The sequence below is a fragment of the Oncorhynchus mykiss genome, chromosome 29, assembly GCF_057628025.1.
Source record: "Oncorhynchus mykiss isolate SJ-2025 chromosome 29, ASM5762802v1, whole genome shotgun sequence".
NCBI classification, from domain to species: domain Eukaryota; kingdom Metazoa; phylum Chordata; class Actinopteri; order Salmoniformes; family Salmonidae; genus Oncorhynchus; species Oncorhynchus mykiss.
In genome coordinates, this window is record NC_143050.1 from 17,757,501 (window position 1) to 17,776,170 (window position 18,670).

General features: G+C 44.6%; 1 protein-coding gene across 8 annotated transcripts in view; it reads left to right on the forward strand.

The window, feature by feature from the left end:
* Positions 1-15,311, forward strand: part of LOC110510013 (latent-transforming growth factor beta-binding protein 3) — a 47,859-nt gene extending 32,548 nt beyond the window's left edge. Inside the window, exons 5-29 of one of the 8 annotated variants that reach the window (XM_036967647.2) lie at positions 1-33; positions 443-559; positions 1,943-2,104; positions 2,233-2,349; positions 2,619-2,632; positions 3,007-3,067; positions 3,224-3,310; positions 3,452-3,580; positions 3,766-3,897; positions 4,005-4,133; positions 4,500-4,619; positions 6,478-6,600; positions 6,783-6,905; positions 7,062-7,181; positions 7,810-7,938; positions 8,056-8,226; positions 8,600-8,683; positions 8,820-8,948; positions 9,343-9,480; positions 9,604-9,744; positions 11,418-11,546; positions 13,168-13,329; positions 13,470-13,559; positions 13,802-13,933; positions 14,191-15,311. The exon at positions 1-33 is cut by the window's left edge and continues 57 nt beyond it. In XM_036967647.2, coding sequence (XP_036823542.2) covers positions 1-33; positions 443-559; positions 1,943-2,104; positions 2,233-2,349; positions 2,619-2,632; positions 3,007-3,067; positions 3,224-3,310; positions 3,452-3,580; positions 3,766-3,897; positions 4,005-4,133; positions 4,500-4,619; positions 6,478-6,600; positions 6,783-6,905; positions 7,062-7,181; positions 7,810-7,938; positions 8,056-8,226; positions 8,600-8,683; positions 8,820-8,948; positions 9,343-9,480; positions 9,604-9,744; positions 11,418-11,546; positions 13,168-13,329; positions 13,470-13,559; positions 13,802-13,933; positions 14,191-14,366 — 2,948 coding nt within the window. In that variant the 3' untranslated portion in view covers positions 14,367-15,311. The remainder of the gene's footprint in view (positions 34-442; positions 560-1,942; positions 2,105-2,232; positions 2,350-2,618; positions 2,633-3,006; positions 3,068-3,223; positions 3,311-3,451; positions 3,581-3,765; positions 3,898-4,004; positions 4,134-4,499; positions 4,620-6,477; positions 6,601-6,782; positions 6,906-7,061; positions 7,182-7,809; positions 7,939-8,055; positions 8,227-8,599; positions 8,684-8,819; positions 8,949-9,342; positions 9,481-9,603; positions 9,745-11,417; positions 11,547-13,167; positions 13,330-13,469; positions 13,560-13,801; positions 13,934-14,190) is intronic. The other 7 variants (XM_036967649.2, XM_036967648.2, XM_090226680.1 and 4 more) reach the window with 7 other exon arrangements.
* Positions 15,312-18,670: the final 3,359 nt, after the last annotated feature.

The following is an 18,670-nucleotide window of genomic DNA, read 5'->3' on the forward strand; positions in this document are numbered from 1 at the left end:
GCTACAAGAGACTCAACAGCACCCACTGTCAAGGTAACATGAACAAAGTTTTGTTTGGTACACATTTGGTATGAGTGTAAATCTTTGCCCGTGTCCAATAGCTACTGCTTCTCTGACAAGCCAATCCTCACTTTCTCTTTCACTCTCTCTCCCCCTACTCTGTCCCCCAATCTCCCCCCCCCACTCTCTCTCCCCCCACTCTGTCCCCCACTCTCTCTTCCCTCACTCTGTCCCCAACTCTCTGTCCCCAACTCTCTCTCCCCCCACTCTGTCCCCCACTCTCCCTCCCCCCACTCTCTCTTCCCTCACTCTGTCCCCCACTCTCTCTCCCCCCACTCTGTCCCCTACTCTCCCCCCACTCTCTCTCCCCTCATTCTGTCCCCCACTCTCTCTCCCCCCACTCTGTCCCCCACTCTCATTTTCTTTGCCACTCACCTGTAAGACATCAACGAGTGCACCATGCAGGGGGTGTGTCAGAACGGGGAATGCCTGAACACCCAGGGTAGTTTCCTGTGTGCCTGTAAGCCTGGCTTCACCCTGGACAGGACCAGATGTGTGGGTGAGACTCAGAACCTTTTCCAGACAGACCTGGACCCAGATTCACAAAACACTTCTTATGCAAAACCTGAAGACGCTTCTTAAGAAAAAAAATAATTAGTTCATCAGTGCAATTCCTCCAACATTTCTTAATAATTCATGATTTTCTGATGAACTTCTCAAATATCCACTTTAGCTTGTATCGGGAATTAAGGTAAGACCCAGATGCAGACTGTCAAAGTAACAATGTTTATTATATCAACAGGGGCAGGCAACGTCAGGTCAAGGCAGGCAGGGGTCGATAATACAGAGTATAGGGGCAAAGATACAGGATGGCAGGCAGGTTCAGGGTCAGAACAGGCAGAGTAGTCGGGCAGGGGGCTCAGAGATAGGACAGGCAAGGGTCAAAACCAGGGTGGCGAGTTAAGAGAGACTGGGACAAAGCAGGAGCTGAGAAAACCGCGTGGTGACTTGACAAAAAAAGACGAACTGGCAACGGACAAACAGAGAATACAGGTATAAATACACAGGGGATAATGTGGAAGATGGGTGACACCTGGAGGGGGGAGGAGACAATCACAAGGACAGGTGAAACAGATCAGGGTATGACAGCTAGCTATCTAGCTAGCAATGGCAATCATGTTAGCATATTTCGTACCGAGATTATTGTTCTAAAACATGTTCTTGGGTTTAAAATGTTCCTATTAAGTTAAAAAACATGTTCGGTTGCCTTCATTAGCATATTCTCTCACTGCCCTGAGTTTAAGACAATGGTTTAGTAGTCTTAGGATTAATCATTTTTAAGAACAAATTCAATAACTTTATTTTCAAGAATCTAACTTTTAATTTTTTTGCGTAAGGAGAAACATAAGAAATAATGCAAGAACATTTCCAAGAACCTTTAAGAGGAACAGCAACTTTGCTTAACTTTCTTCATAAGTCTATAGTGAAGGAAAAAACATTTTCTGAAGGTTTTGTGAATCTGTGCCCTGCACAACACAGGACTCTGCATTCACTAAGCACAGACATATCATTTTCAGTAGCAGCAGCACTATTCACTTTGTTCTCCTGTCTCCTCTACTCCCATCTGGGGCTGGTTTAGAGACTGTGAGGTGTTAAATTGTTTTTTTTATTTGTTGGCAATCGAGAGGCTGAAATGTGTTTCACATCCACAAAGCTGTCACCAAAGCAGACAGCTTTGATGTCCCAATATTTTGCTTGTTGTTTTTACACATCCATTATTTCCATGATTTAAAATGCCACTCATCTGAAATGATAGAAATATGACAATATGATTGTACTCTCAATAAATAGCACTACACCGATTTACGTCTTTTGTCAGGCTAAAGTCTTAGCTCAGACCTCTGTTGAGTTTTGCTCTGTTCTGATTGGTCCTGGCTGTCAGAATCTCCGTCTCCGGTGGAGCAGGCTCAGTGTTTCCTCATGGCAACGGATGCGGGTCGCTGTGAGCACGCCCTACCCACGCGCCTGTCCCAGGAGATGTGCTGCTGCACCGTGGGCAAGGCATGGGGCTCCAGTTGTGAGAGGTGTCCCCAAGACGGCACAGGTCAGTAGAATGCAAGAGGAGGAGAGCGGGGTACATTTTCCAATATTTGACAGGTGATATGCTGTATGATTAGTGCTCATCTGATCCCCTGTTTTTCCTTCTCTTGTCTTCTCTCCCTGGTCCCCCAGCCTCCTTCAGCAAGATCTGTCCAGCAGGGAAGGGCTACTTCCTCCACAGTGTCCGGGAGACGGTGGCGTTCCCTCCTCAGATCCACACCAGCCTGGAGCAGGAGCACAAGCAGGAGGGTGAGAACGTCACCGTGGCTTTCCCAAGGCGTAGATGAAGGCTTGGCACGATTACCTTGGTCTGCCTGCCAACAGATGTACTACATTCTGGAGTCTCTTAGTCACTTAGAAATATGATATTGCTAAGCTTGTGAGAGCATTCTGTCAGGTTATTGGGGATGCCTTCATATTATTGTTATTTAATAGTTCCTAAAATTCATAATCTGTGAATTACAATACGTAATTATTCTGCATTTTGACCTGTTTTTCTCTGTGGGTTCTCTTTTCAGAAGTCAAGCCCCCGGTAAGAATCTATTTTCCTTTAGACACCAGTCATTGTGTGAGAGACTGTGTGTGTGCAGCTCCTCTTACATTTGACATGTCGTTTGGCAGACGTTCTTGTCCAGAGCACTTACAGTAGTGAGTGCATACATTTTCGCAGGGGTGCAACTTTGGTTTTAGAAGTGGGGGGGGGGCAAATTGTTTACTTTTATCCAAACAGCCTACCCGACCGCTCTGAGGCTTCCGCATGGTCCTAAAGCACACCATTGCCTCGTTTTGTATCACATTCCAGTGATAAAACTGGAGGGAACAAAAATGCAATTTCAGAATGTCCACCGTGAAAGTTGTGCCCCTGCATTTTCATACTGGCCTGTGTCTCTATGTCCTGTCCTGTAGGAGGAGCCTCCAGAGATAACCACACCCATGCAGCTCTCCACCCATGCCCCCCGCGGCCCCGGTACGCCCTCTTATTCCTTTAGTCTTTATTTCACTTCAATTCATCCAGAAAGTCCTGTTGAGGTCAAGAGAGACCTTTTACTAGGAAAGCCTGATGATATTCAGGGAGACATGGGGCATTGAGTGGGTCTGTGTGTTTCTCTGGTTGATCCTACAGAGATCATCACAAAGCCCACCCCTCCACCCATCATCAGGTTGAACCCAGACAGTGACCCCCTGGAGGTGGCACAGACGCAGGTCTCACGTGAGTTCCACTACACAGTCCAATCAAAACGACCATCTCATGTTCACATTAAGAGCTGCAACGTTGTCGTCTCCATGATGGGATGCACAGTCCAGAGATCAACCATCTTATGTAGATTGATGTGTGCCCCCCTCCCCACAGCAGAGACAGACGAGTGCAGGCTGAACAGGAACCTCTGTGGCCATGGGGAGTGTGTCAATGTGCACACTGGCTACAAGTGTGAGTGCTACGCTGGCTACCGGCTCCACCCTCAGAGGAACGCCTGTGTGGGTAAGTCAAGGGACTGACAGAGACATGTCCAAAAGAATGGGAGGTATTTACTGGGCAAAATATTTTGACCAGAGCCATATAACGAACCATATATCAGAATAGCTTCACTGAACTTGCATGTCAATTCTCAAAAGGAGTTGTAAGCTCCCAATTCCCTAAACCTCCAAGTTACCCCTCTCTACCAGATGATGATGAGTGTGATGCTGAGCCATGTGGCCATGGAAGAGGCATCTGCATCAACACAGAAGGCTCCTACCGCTGCCGTTGTCTCCATGGCTACAAGCTCTTGGTGTATCATGGGAAACTCAGATGTCTAGGTGAGTGGTGTGTGGGTTTATATGTTTTCTGTTCTCTGTTTCTCCCTGTCTTGTCTTTACGTTGTCACTTGTGATTTCTCATTAGTGTGTTTTGGACTTATCTTTAGATGTGAATGAGTGCTCCAAGCCGGACGTCTGTGGGCAGGGGAGTCAGTGTGTTAACCTGCCAGGGTCTTACAAGTGTGATTGTCACAAAGGCTTCAGGAGCAAGTCCCAACGCCAGCCAGCCTGTGAAGGTATACACTGACTGCTGCTGTCCTCGTTTCTCTATTCATAGGGTGTTTGTCTCTACACTTGTGTGTGTTCTATGTGTACGTACACTGAGTGCATAAAACATTAAGAATGCTCATTCCATGACATAGACCGACCAGGTGAATCCAGGTGAAAGCTATGACCCCTTATTGATGTCAGTTGTTAAATCCACTTCAATCAGTGTAGATGAAGGGGAGGAGACATGTAAAATAAGGATTTTTAAGCCTTGGGGGGGGGGGGTTCCTGATGTTTTCTACACTCAATGTATGTGTATGTGTGTCTGCATTGGTTTAATAATGCTCTTGTGTTTATGAATGGCTGTGTTTGTCTGGTGTATTCTCTTGTCTCAGATATAAATGAGTGTCTGGACCCCAGCAGCTGTCCCAATGAGCAGTGTGAGAACACTCCAGGCTCCTATGAGTGTGTTCCCTGCTTCTCTGGTCATCAGGCCCAGGGTGGTGTCTGCTACGGTGAGACCTACGTCTTCATACACATGGATAAACACATACTAAAGAGAACACACACACCAATCAACTCCCTTCGTTACCTTTAACTGTCTATCTCGCTGTTGTGCTAAGGTTTCTAACTATCATTACGTTTGGTGATGTATTGCCACCTAGTGGCCATGTCACCGTAGTCAGCGTTTTTGAATGGTGAATAGGATAGTCTTATGGAAAAACTATGAAGGCCAGTCAAATCAGAAAGTTGAATACTGATTCTGAACATTTAATATGTTGATCTTCCCCAGTGTGTTTTGTCTGAACCTTGACATGGAAGGTATTCACTATTCAGAGCTGTGTGATGTAGAGAATGGTCTCGATCAGTCATAGTCAGTAAATCAGCCAGAGGGAGTCTGACCCAGACACACAGCAGCAGGCAGGATTCCAACGGGCACCAAGCAAACCCAGTCAGTTAGGGCTGTGTAGAGCTGGTGTTCCTCTGACGGTGTTTCTATCAGCCAGAGGGAGTCTGGCCCAGACACACAGCAGCAGGCAGGATTCCAATGGGCACCAAGCAAACCCAGTCAGTCAGGGCTGTGTAGAGCTGGTGTTCCTCTGACGGTGTTTCTATCAGCCAGAGGGAGTCTGACCCAGACACACAGCAGCAGGCAGGATTCCAACGGGCACCAAGCAAACCCAGTCAGTCAGGGCTGTGTAGAGCTGGTGTTCCTCTGACGGTGTTTCTATCAACCAGAGGGAGTCTGACCCAGACACACAGCAGCAGGCAGGATTCCAACGGACACCAAGCGAATCCAGTCAGTCAGGGCTGTGTAGAGCTGGTGTTCCTCTGACGGTGTTTCTACCCCCCCATACTCCACCCCTACCTCCTGCAATCTGCAACCAATTGTCTATATAAACACTAGATGACTGATAGGGATCGCTGTGCTGAAGCCACCATGCTCCCATCTTAATACCCCCACCATTGTAAAACATATTTAGGAAGCTATATAAATGCATGCATTAATGTCTACATTTGTTTTTTGGTCACATTTATTATATTACAGACACCTAAATGCATATGTTTAAATTATATTATGTGAGCTAAACATACAAATACAAAATTAAAAAATAAATAAAGCATTTCCTACATTTTCATATCTGTTTTAGATGACTAATGTTACTGTCCCCACTACAACAAACTAAATACTTTAATACATGTCCTTTTGTCCTTGAAACATTTAATGTAAATACTGTAGAATTCCATGAATTCCTGTGGTGGACTGCTCCTCCTGGGGAGGGCCAATATGGCTGACCGATGGCTTCAAAGTCTCTCAATGATCAATACATAGCATCAATAATCTAGGGTTTATATACAATAAGTATACCAAACATTAGAAACACCTTCCTAATATTGAGTCCCCCCCCCCCCCTTGCACTCAGAATAGCCTCAATTTGTCAGTGCATGGACTCAACAAGGTGTCAAAATCATTTCACAGGGATGCTGGCCCATGTTGGGATGCTGGCTCACAGTTGTGTCAAGTTGTCTGATGTCATTTTGGTGGTGGACCTTTCTTGATACACACAGGAAACTGTTGAGCGTGAAAAACCCAGCAGCGTTGCAGTTCTTGACACAAACCGATGCATCTGGCACCTACTACCATACCCTGTTCAAAAGCACTTAAATATTTTGTCTTGCCCATTCACCCTCTGAATGGCACACATACACAATCCATGTCTCGATTGTCTCAAGGTTTAAAAATAAATGTTTTACCTGTGTCCTCCCCTTCAGCTATATTGATTTAAGTGGATTTAACAAGTCACATCAATGAGGGATGTGTTGTATACTCAGTGTAAATCACTGCCTGCAACCCCTCTGCCTTTCCACTAGATGTCAATGAGTGCCAGAAGCGCGGGGTGTGTCCCAACGGGCGCTGTGAGAACCTGCCAGGAACCTACCGCTGCCTCTGTAATGAAGGCTTCCTCCCAGCTGCAGACAGCAAAGGCTGCAGAGGTCAGTGTACTCATTAACATTGAGTAGAATATCTCTTAGTTCTACACACACACCATTATATGCTTGCAGACTTGCAGTGCTATAGTGTTTACCACTATTTCTTCATAATATTGAACAAAGAAAACCAATGGGTGTACAGGTTTTATTGACAGACTGCATGTGTCTCCTTCTCTCCCCTCCAGACATTGACGAGTGTGAGGATGAAAGACTGTGTGCCAACGGGCGCTGTGTCAACACAGAAGGCTCCTTCCAGTGCCAGTGCTACCCAGGATACCAGCGCACTCAGGAGGGCAGCCATTGTGAAGGCAGGAACTACTTCCTATGAATCACATCACTATAGCTTCATGGACATGTTAACAGTGTTTTTACACTACTAGTGAAGTATGAGTAACATGTCCACTGTATAGAGCTGGTGATCAAACACACAGTTGCCGTTTGATTGTGGTCTTTTCCTCCCTCAGATATAAATGAATGCGAGCGTCCCTCTAACTGCCAGAGGGGGCGCTGTATCAACAGCATGGGCTCCTATCGCTGTGAATGTCAGAAGGGCTACATGCTTGTCGGAGGGAGGCGGTGCCAAGGTCAGTCAGTCTCCACCCAGAGCTATGAGTTCAGGGAAATAAAATATGTACTGTCAACCAACTTGGCAGTGGAGCTCTGTAATTATTTGAAATTATCATAAGTCAAGCTTAAAGGGCCAATGCAGTCGTTTTTATTTCCATACCAAATCATTTCTGGGTAACAATTAAGTACCTTACTGTGATTGTTTAAAATTCAAATGTTAAAAAATAAACCAAATTAGCTTCTTGAGAGCAATTTCTCAAGCAATAATTTTGAGAGTGGTTTAAGTGGGGAGGGGGAACCTGGCATTTAGCTGTTATTAGCAGAGAGGTTTTGGACACCACTTTCTTATTGGTCTATTAACTAATTTACTGCATGGTGATGTCACCATGGAAGGCCAAAAGTCCCTCCCACCAAAACAGGCTGATATTTCATGCAGTCTTTTCAAACAGCTCTTACACTAAAAGGGCATTATCATTATTTTCACAATTTCACAGTATTATTCGAACCTCCTATTGTGAAAATATTTATAAAACACAGAAAAATAATGTTTTTGACTGCACTGGGCCTTTACTGGAAGTCTTGATGATAGTAACACATTCTCCTTCCCTCTCTCTCTCTCTCTCTCCCTTCCACCCACCCACGCAGACATAGATGAGTGTGCGATAGACAGGGGTCTGTGCCAGCCTCATGGTGTGTGTGAGAACAGACAGGGCTCCTATGTGTGTGTGTGCAAAGACGGCTTCATTCTGTCTGAGGACAAGCACAGCTGTGAGGGTAAGATTACTGATATCCTCTCAGCCCTCTCTCTATATAGCTGTATTCTGCATGCAAACACACACACACACACACACACACACACCAATCTATTTCCTGTCTTCCCTCTCCATCCAGAGATTGAGGTGGACATGGAGGATAAGAAGGAGTGTTACCTGAACCTGGATGACACAGTGTTCTGTGACAGTGTCCTGGCCACCAACGTCACCAAGCAGGAGTGCTGCTGTTCCATCGGCGTGGGCTGGGGGGACCACTGTGAGATCTACCCCTGTCCCGTCTACCACTCATGTACGTACCTCAGGCCCAACAACATCAAATCAAATCAAATTGTATTGGTCACATACACATGTTTAGCAGATGTTATTGCCAGTGTAGCGAAATGCTTGTGTTTCTAGCTACAAGAGTGCAGTAATATCTAACAAGTAATATCTAACAATTTCACAACAATACACACAATACACACACACATCTAAAGTAGAGGAATAGAATTAAGAATATATAAATAAAGAATATATAAATGCATGAATATAAATAAATATATACATACACACACACAATAGTCTACCAAGCCTCTGAGCCATCAGGCAGGCTGGGTATCTGTTCAGTTAATTGCACTGTTCAATGTCACTCTTAAGAAGCTGGTTGTTTTTCCTCCAACCAGCTGAGTTCCATTCCCTGTGTCCGGTGGGCCGAGGTTTCTACCAGGAGGAGGGAGTAACTGAGTACGGCCTGTCTGTCCATATTGGTGAGTAGCTACACAACCTCAGCCCAACCACGGTAGGTTTTCTGTTGTCAGATTTACAGCATTCATTTACATGGCAGGATTTGTTTTCAGGAGTTTGTTTGTGTTGAGATTGTTGCTCCTGTTTCTCTGTGTACAGATATCGATGAGTGTGTGCTCTTCTCCAATGAGATCTGTAAGGAGGGCCGCTGTATGAACACACAGCCTGGCTATGAATGTTACTGCCAACAGGGCTTCTATTACGACAGCAACCTACTGGAGTGCATTGGTAACCACTAAGCCCCACCTCACTCCGGCCTGCACCAAAACACACCGATGTATTATTATTACACATTATAAACTGGGTGGTTCGAGCCTTGAATGTTGATTGGCTGACAGCCGTGGTATATGAAACCGTATACCACGGGTATGACAAAACATGTATTTTTACTGCTCTAATTACATTGGTAACCCGTTTATAATAGCAACAAGGGATTTCAGGGGTTTGTGTTATATAGCCAATATACCACGGCTAAGAGCTGTATCCAGGCACGCCGCATTGCGTTGTGCCTTAGCTGCGGTATATTCGCCGTATACCACACCCCCTCGGACCTTATTGCTTAATTAATACACATCAGATGAACCCATTTAGTCACAGATTCTGTATGTTAATGTCTCCTCAGATGTGAATGAGTGCCACGATGAGTCTCTGTGTACCAACGGTCAGTGTAAGAACACCAGAGGCTCCTTCTACTGCACCTGTAACTCTCCCTGGACCCCAGATGCTTCCAATAAGAAGTGTGTCATTCCCACTGTGGCAGGTGAGGTCTGGCTAGAGGCCCTCTACTGTACATGCTGTATCCACACACATAAGGAGGTACAGGCCAGGCCAGGCCAGAGAGGAGGACGTGTGTTAAGTCAGCAGTGGTTTTTTGTTGCTGCAGGTGTGGATGAGTGCCAGGATCCATTGAACTGTAAGAGTGGCCACTGTGTGGACACCCCTGGGTCCTACTACTGCATCTGCTCTCCTCCCTGGATCCTGGCCACGGACCGCAACAGCTGTGTGACCTTAGAAGAGCAGGCTGGTGAGTGGAGGAGAGGAGTCTAAGAGGGGAGGAGGTGGGCTCAGGATTCTCAGGATGGATGATTTGGAGGTGGTGGTGTGAGGTGGCTGGGTAGTGTAGTTCACAGTGGGTTGGTTCTCAGTGGTGAATCTCTGTGTATGGGCGAGGAAGGATGAATGAGAGAATGTTTTTTAATGTTATTTCCGGTCTAACACTACTAATCAGCCAGGCCTGCCCCTCCAGCCTCACATGCTCTTACATTCACATACCTCATATCTGTCACATAGATAAGTGGTTCACCAACTGGACACCTGGGGTTCGCGGAGGTACTGCATGGCGTCCATGGACAGATTTTTTTTTTATAAATATAAAAAATTAAACTGATTTGTCCAAGGGGTCTGTGGAAGAAGTTTGGAAAGTGCAATGCAAACTAATATTTTGTATCTATCATATACCCTCGGATGCACAACAGGGCCTGGGACGCTCACAGGGATCCACAGTACTCACAAAAATCTAGTTTTGAAATACTTCTTGTATTCCCTAAAAATGTTGTTTTGAACATAAATGCACTGTAATTTAAGCTTTAAACCTGCAAAATTGTCTGTCTGCCCCATGTGGAAATGTGAAGAGTTGCAGGAAATTAGCTTTTAAACTGCAACATTTTCTCTCTGCCTATGGCAAAATGTGTCAAATTGCAGAAAATTAGCTTTAAAATGTTGTCGCCGATGCAAAGAGTGGGGCCTTTAAAATGTTGTCTCCGATGCAAAGAGTGGGGCCTTTAAAATGTTGTCTCCGATGCAAAGAGTGGGGGCCTTTAAAATGTTGTCTCTGATGCAAAGAGTGGGGCTTTAAAATGTTGTCTCTGATGCAAAGAGTGGGGCCTTTAAAATGTTGTCTCTGATGCAAAGAGTGGGGCCTTTAAAATGTTGTCTCTGATGCAAAGAGTGGGGCCTTTAAAATGTTGTCTCTGATGCAAAGAGTGGGGCCTTTAAAATGTTGTCTCTGATGCAAAGAGTGGGGCTTTAAAATGTTGTCTCTGATGCAAAGAGTGGGGCCTTTAAAATGTTGTCTCTGATGCAAAGAGTGGGGCCTTTAAAATGTTGTCTCTGATGCAAAGAGTGGGGCTTTAAAATGTTGTCTCCGATGCAAAGAGTGGGGCCTTTAAAATGTTGTCTCTGATGCAAAGAGTGGGGCTTTAAAATGTTGTCTCTGATGCAAAGAGTGGGCCTTTAAAATGTTATTTCCCAGGGCCTGAGACTTGGTTAGTCTGGCCATGCACTGCAGCTGTCACAGTAAACTCCTTGTATGCTATTTTTATCGCACGCCAAAGTCAGAGTTGTGTTCTGCTTTTGTGGGGGGGTCCCTGATGAATTTTATATCACAAAATGGGTCCCTGGATCCAAAAGGTTTGTCAACTCCTGACATACTGTAGATAGATAAGAGATAAATTCAAACACAACCCTGGTCCTATACTATGGCCACTGCTGGGCCGTGTTAATTGTGAAGATCCTCAACCCATCGATAGACACCCAAACACTCTGGTGCATGCTCTCAGGAAGCAGTGTAACATAGTGATCTGCCAGCAGGCCTGTTCAACGTCACATCACATTAAGAGCTGGCCCCAGGCTGGTGTCTGTCCCTCCATCCGTAGGTTGTGTAACCCATGTCTGTGGTGTCTGTGGTGCCCCTTGCAGATATCAATGAGTGCCAGGACCCCTCGTACTGTAAGAATGGGAGGTGTGTGAACACGCCCGGCTCCTTTCACTGTATATGTACCCAGCCCCTCACCTTCAGCGCAGCGCTCAAACAGTGCGTCTATGACGGTGGGTATAACCAATCGGCACTCAACGCACCTGAGCCTAACCAATCAGTGCTCAGCTCACCTGAGTTTTGGCTTACCTGTACACCTGCCACTCCTGCTACTCTTTTTAACTCCTCCCCCTTTGAGCCCCCGTTCCCCAATACTGACTCCATGCACAGGCTCAGCACTCCCCCTCTTGCTTGTTTCTATAGAAACACACTCTCAGTTTAGTGAGGGAGATCATGAGACTTGAGATGGTCAATGTGATCTCAGTTCTATAGGTCCAGTGTGATCCTGTTGCACATTTCTCAGTTTCCGTTTATGTGGTTACCCCACTAAGCTTGCATAGTCACAGGAAAACACTTCATTACTTCATCCTTCATTGTGTGCATGTGCTTGTGCGTCTGAGACGCAGTGAGAGAGTATAAGTAAAATGGGAGAGTATAAGTAAAATGGGAGAGTATAAGTCAAATGGGAGAGTATAAGTCAAATGGGAGAGTATAAGTCAAATGGGAGAGTATAAGTAAAATGGGAGAGTATAAGTCAAATGGGAGAGTATAAGTCAAATGGGAGAGTATAAGTCAAATGGGAGAGTATAAGTCAAATGGGAGAGTATAAGTCAAATGGGAGAGTATAAGTAAAATGGGAGAGTATAAGTCAAATGGGAGAGTATAAGTCAAATGGGAGAGTATAAGTCAAATGGGAGAGTATAAGTCAAATGGGAGAGTATAAGTCAAATGGGAGAGTATAAGTCAAATGGGAGAGTATAAGTCAAATGGGAGAGTATAAGTAAAATGGGAGAGTATAAGTCAAATGGGAGAGTATAAGTCAAATGGGAGAGTATAAGTCAAATGGGAGAGTATAAGTCAAATGGGAGAGTATAAGTCAAATGGGAGAGTATAAGTAAAATGGGAGAGTATAAGTCAAATGGGAGAGTATAAGTAAAATGGGAGAGTATAAGTAAAATGGGAGAGTATAAGTCAAATGGGAGAGTATAAGTAAAATGGGAGAGTATAAGTCAAATGGGAGAGTATAAGTAAAATGGGAGAGTATGAGTCAAATGGGAGAGTATAAGTAAAAGTGATATTGCTTGTGGAATTTTCTGCACCTTTCTCCAAAGCATTGTTTTTCCTTTTAACCAAACTGTTGACTGTTGCGATACATGTGATGCTGTAACACTTGGATATGATGTTGTGACATTACTCTTCCGATTGTGTTACTTTCTTTGCATATTCTTGTTGTAAAGTCTCACAAGTTTATATTGACAATCCAGCTTTTACTTTATTGTGTCTGTGTGGTTTTTATGGGGCTATCCTTGTGTGTGATGTGTGACTGTAAATGAATGTCCAGAAGAGGGGTCTGGTATAGCACTGACCCCTACCACCTCAAGCTAGGCCTCATCACTTATTCATATCTATCTGCCGGCTATTAACATGCTGAGTAATGACTTGGTTAATCATAGAGGTCATTATAAGTGGCAGGATCTGGCCTGCTCTATAATGTAGAAGCAAAGATTGGCTTTTTGATTTGATGGAATAATCCTTAATATTTCTCTCTCTCTCTTTCTCTCTTGCTCTCTCGCTCTCTCTCTCTCTATCTGTCTCTTTCTTTCTCTCCCTTTCCCCCCTCTCTCCCTACCTTAGACCGCACGGCGGCCCATAAGGACGTGTGTTTCCTGCAGGTGGATGAGGATCTGATCTGCAGCCACCCCAGAAACGGCCTGGTGTTCACCTACTCGGAGTGCTGCTGTCACTATGGCCGTGGCTGGGGCCCTGAGTGTAGGACCTGCCCCCAAAGAAACTCGGGTGGGCACCAGCACTCAGTCATTATTTTACTGGTTTTAAGTGTCTAGTCTGCTGGTCATTACAGTTTTAGCCCGTATCAACATAAATAGTCTAATACTAATAACTTAATTAAGTTCATCTTAATTCTTCCTCTCGTTCAGTGATCTTTAACCGGCTGTGTGACATGCACTTGGAGACAGAGTCTGATGGTGAGGGAGATTTCCTGGCAGCTTTCGCCAACTACAACCCAGGTACTGGTAATGCCTGTAATATATTTTATTATTCTCTGAATTTGGTTATAAAATCACCTCAGAGCACAAAGTCTACCACTTGAATAACATTTTCTCTCCCTCTCTCCTGTATCTCTCTCTCTCTCTCTCTCTCTCTCTCTCTCTCTTTCTCTATTTCTTTCTCTCTTTCTATCTCTCTGTCTCTCTTTCTTTCTCTATCTTTCTTTCTCTCTCTCTCGCACTCTCTTTCTGTTTTGGCTCAGAAGATGACAGTTCAGAAGAGGACTCAGATGAGTGTAGTTGTGCCAATGGCCGTTGTGTGCGTTCCTACTTGAGCACTATGTGTGATTGTAACACAGGTTTTAGACTGGACCACTCCCACACCCGCTGCACAGGCATGTTAACAACCCACATATTCTTCCTGTCTTGTCAATTGGATGCTTATGAATTCTGTGAACAGAAGTGTCTCTGTATAATTTGTAGCTGTTGTCCTTTGTTCAAGTGTTTTGACCGACAATACCTGAAATCTAATTTAGAATTTAAAGGAACATCTGGTTGTTGATTTCATATGTAAATAGATGTACAGGCAGAGATGGCGAGCTCTCTGTTTTGTTTCAAACCTTCTCCCTTTCTCTCTCTCTCTCTCTTTCAGATATTGATGAGTGTGCTGAACCAGGGGTCCGAGTTAATCCATGCAAGAATGCCCGCTGTGTCAACAGCATAGGCTCGTTCAAGTGCTACTGCAAAAATGGCTTTGTCCCTGCACGAAGGCCCAACATGTGTGTACCAGGCACCAAGGCCCAACACGTCCGTTCCAGGGCTCTATAACAGCTTTATCTCTGTCAAACACACACAAATACGCACATGTAACCCCTCTGTCTTATAAGTTCAGTATTCAGTGTGTACCTGTCTCCCCTTGAAGTGTCCCTCGAAAACATTGTGGTGTCTTCAATAGGCTCATTTGAAAATGTTTGAAATGGACTAAATGTGTTGCTGTTGTTGTCGGCTTCTCCTTCACTGAAATGAGATGCACCATAGGCTTCCAGTTTGGCTCTGAACAACCATTTTTCCCTCATCCCTAGATCAGTTAATGATTTGGGGGAAAGATACAGACGAAGGGAACATATTCGTACATTTTCTATGTATTTTTGTAATTATTCTTCTTTTTTTAATGTTTGTTTCCATTGACTGTTAAACTTGTGTTTTGTTCAGTTGTTGAGTTTTGTCCTTGTTGCATTGATCTTATACATCCATGAATCTTAAGCTCTCCTGCAGTTTGATGAGGAGGTTTCTCGCTTCCTGTATGTCTGAATGCCTGTATGAGTAGCAGACCATTATCGTAAATGTTTTTATCGTCCTCTGTCTCTGCCCTCCTCCATTGTCCAGTTTTGTACAGTATGTAAAGTGGAGATTACTTTGTTGACTGTTAGCTCAGTACCTATCATGCTCCTGTAATCATCTGTTTTGTGGGATGTTTTATGATTATACTTCATTGTAAAGCCATTAAACACCTTTTACATTTTTGACATGTGCACATTGAATACAATTGAAGCTGACTAAAGGTAAAGGGGTGAGAGGTCGTATTCAGACCTAACTCGTGGATTCAGAGGGAATCCTCAGGAGTACGGTGGTAAATCGACCCCAAAGTAAATGGAATGGCATGTTTAGTGACTTCTCTTAACAAAATGTCAGTTTGTTTGTCTATGCATTGTAAGGAACGAAAGAGGCTTTTGAGCGGAAAAATAAATGAACGGTAGAAGTCAACCACCCAAATATGTGTTTGTGAGTGTATTTTTTATAAAGCAGGTTTGTTCTTTCTTTGGGATTAGAGGTCTTTCCCATCCATATCGTGTTCTGTCCATGAGAAGAAAATCAACAGAGACTAACACGATACAGAACAGGTTGCTTCATAAATTAATAACATATTAAATGTACGCTTAGTGAGACGATTAAGATAAGAGCTTCTGGCAAGCAAAGAAATTATAATCAAAATATAAATATAATCAGTTTTAAATATTCATTGTCATTGATTGGTGTGAAATTCTCCCTGTATTAAGACCTCTGGCTGTGAAACTCTGATACAGAGTACACCATCAAACGGAATATCTGACAGAGATGTATTCAACTAGTGAAGAAAGCAGTGGCGTAAAATACTTTAAAGTACTACTTAAGTCGTTTTTTGGGGTATCTGTACTTTACTATTTACATTTTTCACAACTTTTACTTCACTACATTCCTAAAGAATATAATGAACATTTTACTCCATACACTTTCCCTGAGACCCAAAAGTACTGGTTACATTTTTGAATGCTTAGCAGAACAGGAAAAGGGTCCAATTCACGCACTTATCAAGAGAACATCCCAGGATGACCCCCACTGCCTCTGATCTGGCAGACTCACTAAATACACATGCTTCATTTTTAAATTATGTCTGAGTGTTGGCTATCCGTAAAAATAAAATAAAAACATTTAAATATGAAAATAGGTAGTGTCTGGTTTGCTTAATATTAAGGAATTTTAAATGATTTATACTTGTACTTTTGATACTTAAGTATATTTTAGAAATTAGATTTACTTTTGAAACCAAATACTTTTATTGGCTGACTTTCACTTTTACTTGAGTCATTTTCTATTCAGGTATCTTTACTTTTACTCAAGTAAGACAATTGGGTACTTTTTCACCACTGGAAGAAATGAGTTTGTTTTCTGCCTCTGTCAGAAAGAAGCCTTCAAAGTACTTCAACGTGACTGGCTGAAGGTAAACTCTACTGTGATCCACATATAAACTGTGTGAAGAAATACACACATGCATTTATGTATGTACAGTTGAAGTCGGAAGTTTACATACACCTTAGCCAAATACATTTCAACTCAGTTATTCACAATTCCTGACATTTAATCCCAGTAAAAATTCCCTGTTTTAGGTCAGTTAGGATCACCACTTTATTTTAAGAATGTGAAATGTCAGAATAATAGTGGAGAGAATGATTTGTTTCAGCTTTGATTTCTTTCATCACATTCCCAGTGGGTCAGAAGTTTACATACACTCAATTAGTATTTGGTAGCATTGCCTTTAAATTGTTTAACTTGGGTCAAACGTTTAGGGTAGCCTTCCACAAGCTTCCCACAATAAGTTGGGTGAATTTTGGCCCATTCCTCCTGACAGAGCTGGTGTAACTGAATCAGGTTTGTAGGCTTCCCTGCTCGCACACACTTTTTCCGTTCTGCCCACACATTTTCTATAGGATTGAGGTCAGGGCTTTTTGATGGCCACTCCAATACCTTGACTTTGTTGTCCTTAAGCCATTTTGCCACAGCTTGGGGTCATTGTCCATTTGTAAGACCCATTTGCAACCAAGCTTTAACTTCCTGACTGATGTCTTGAGATGTTGCTTCAATAAACCCACATAATTTTCCAACCTCATGATGCCATCTATTTTGTGAAGTGCACCAGTCCCTCCTGCAACAAAGCACCCTCACAACATGATGTTGCCACCCCCTGTCACACCCTGACCATAGTTTGCTTTGTATGTTTCTATGTTTTGGTTGGTCAGGGTGTGATCTGAGTGGGCATTCTATGTTACATGTCTAGTTTGTCTAGTTCTTTGTTTGGCCTGATATGGTTCTCAATCAGAGGCAGGTGTTCGTCATTGTCTCTGATTGGGAACCATATTTAGGTAGCCTGTTTGGTGTTGGGTTTTGTGGGTGATTGTTTCTGTCTCTGTATCAGATAGGACTGTTTAGGTTTTCACACATTTATTGTTTTGTTAGTTTATTCATGTATAGTTCCTTTATTAAAGAACATGAATAACCACCACGCTGCATTTTGGTCCGCTTCTCCTTCACCCCAAGAAAACCGTTACAGAATCACCCACCACAACAGGACCAAGCGGTGTGGTGAAAGGCAGCAGGAGCAGTGAAAAGAGGAATGGACATGGGAGGACGTTTTGGACGGCAAGAGTATGGACTATACTACTTGGGAGGAGATAGACAGGTGGGCGGTCGACCCAGGAAGAGTGCCGGAGCCCGCCTGGGATTTGCTGGAGCAGTGCGAAGAGGGGTATGGGAGAATGGAGTTGGAGAAACAAGCACAGCGGCGCGGTAGGAAGCCCGAGAGTCAGCCCCCAAAATGTATTGGGGAAGGCACACAGGAAGTGTGGCGAAGCCAGGTAGAAGACCTGCGCCAACTTCCTGTGCTTACCGGGGGGCTAGAGAGACCGGGCAGGCACCGTGTTATGCTGCGAAGCGCACGGTGTCCCCAGTGCGGGTGCATAGCCCGGTGCGGTACATTCCAGCTCCGCGTATCGGCCGGGCTAGAGTGAGCATTGAGCCAAGTGCCATGAAGCCGGGCTCTACGCAGCTGGTCTCCAGTGCGTCTCCTTGGGCCGGCTTACATGGCACCAGCCTTGCGCATGGTGTCCCCGGTTCGCCTGCATAGCCCAGTGCGGGCTATTCCACCTCGCCGCACTGGCAGGGCAACCGGGAGCATGCAACCAGGTAGGGTTGGGCAGGCTCGGTGCTCAAGAGCTCCAGGAGCCCCTCTGCCCAGAGCTGCCGGAGCCCCTCTGCCCCGAGCAGCTGCACCTCTGCCCCGAGCAGCTGCCCCTCTGTCCCGAGCAGCTGCCCCTCTGTCCCGAGCAGCTGCCCCTCTGTCCAGTGGGGTCATTAAGTAGGGTTGCTATGGTTAGGAGGCCACGGAAGAGGACAAGGTGGGGGACTAAGACTATGGTGAAGTGGGGGCCACGTCCAGCACCAGAGCCGCCACCGCGGACAGATGCCCACCCAGACCCTCCCCAATAGGTTCAGGTTTTGCGGCCGGAGTCCGCACCTTGGGGGGGGGGGGGGGTACTGTCACACCCTGACCATAGTTTGCTTTGTATGTTTCTATGTTTTGTTTGGTCAGGGTGTGATCTGAGTGGGCATTCTATGTTGTGTGTCTAGTTTGTCTGTTTCTGTGTTTGGCCTGATATGGTTCTCAATCAGAGGCAGGTGTTCGTCATTGTCTCTGATTGGGAACCATATTTAGGTAGCCTGTTTGGTGTTGGGGTTTGTGGGTGATGGTTTCTGTCTCTGTATCAGATAGGACTGTTTAGGTTTTCACACATTTATTGTTTTCTTAGTTTATTCATGTA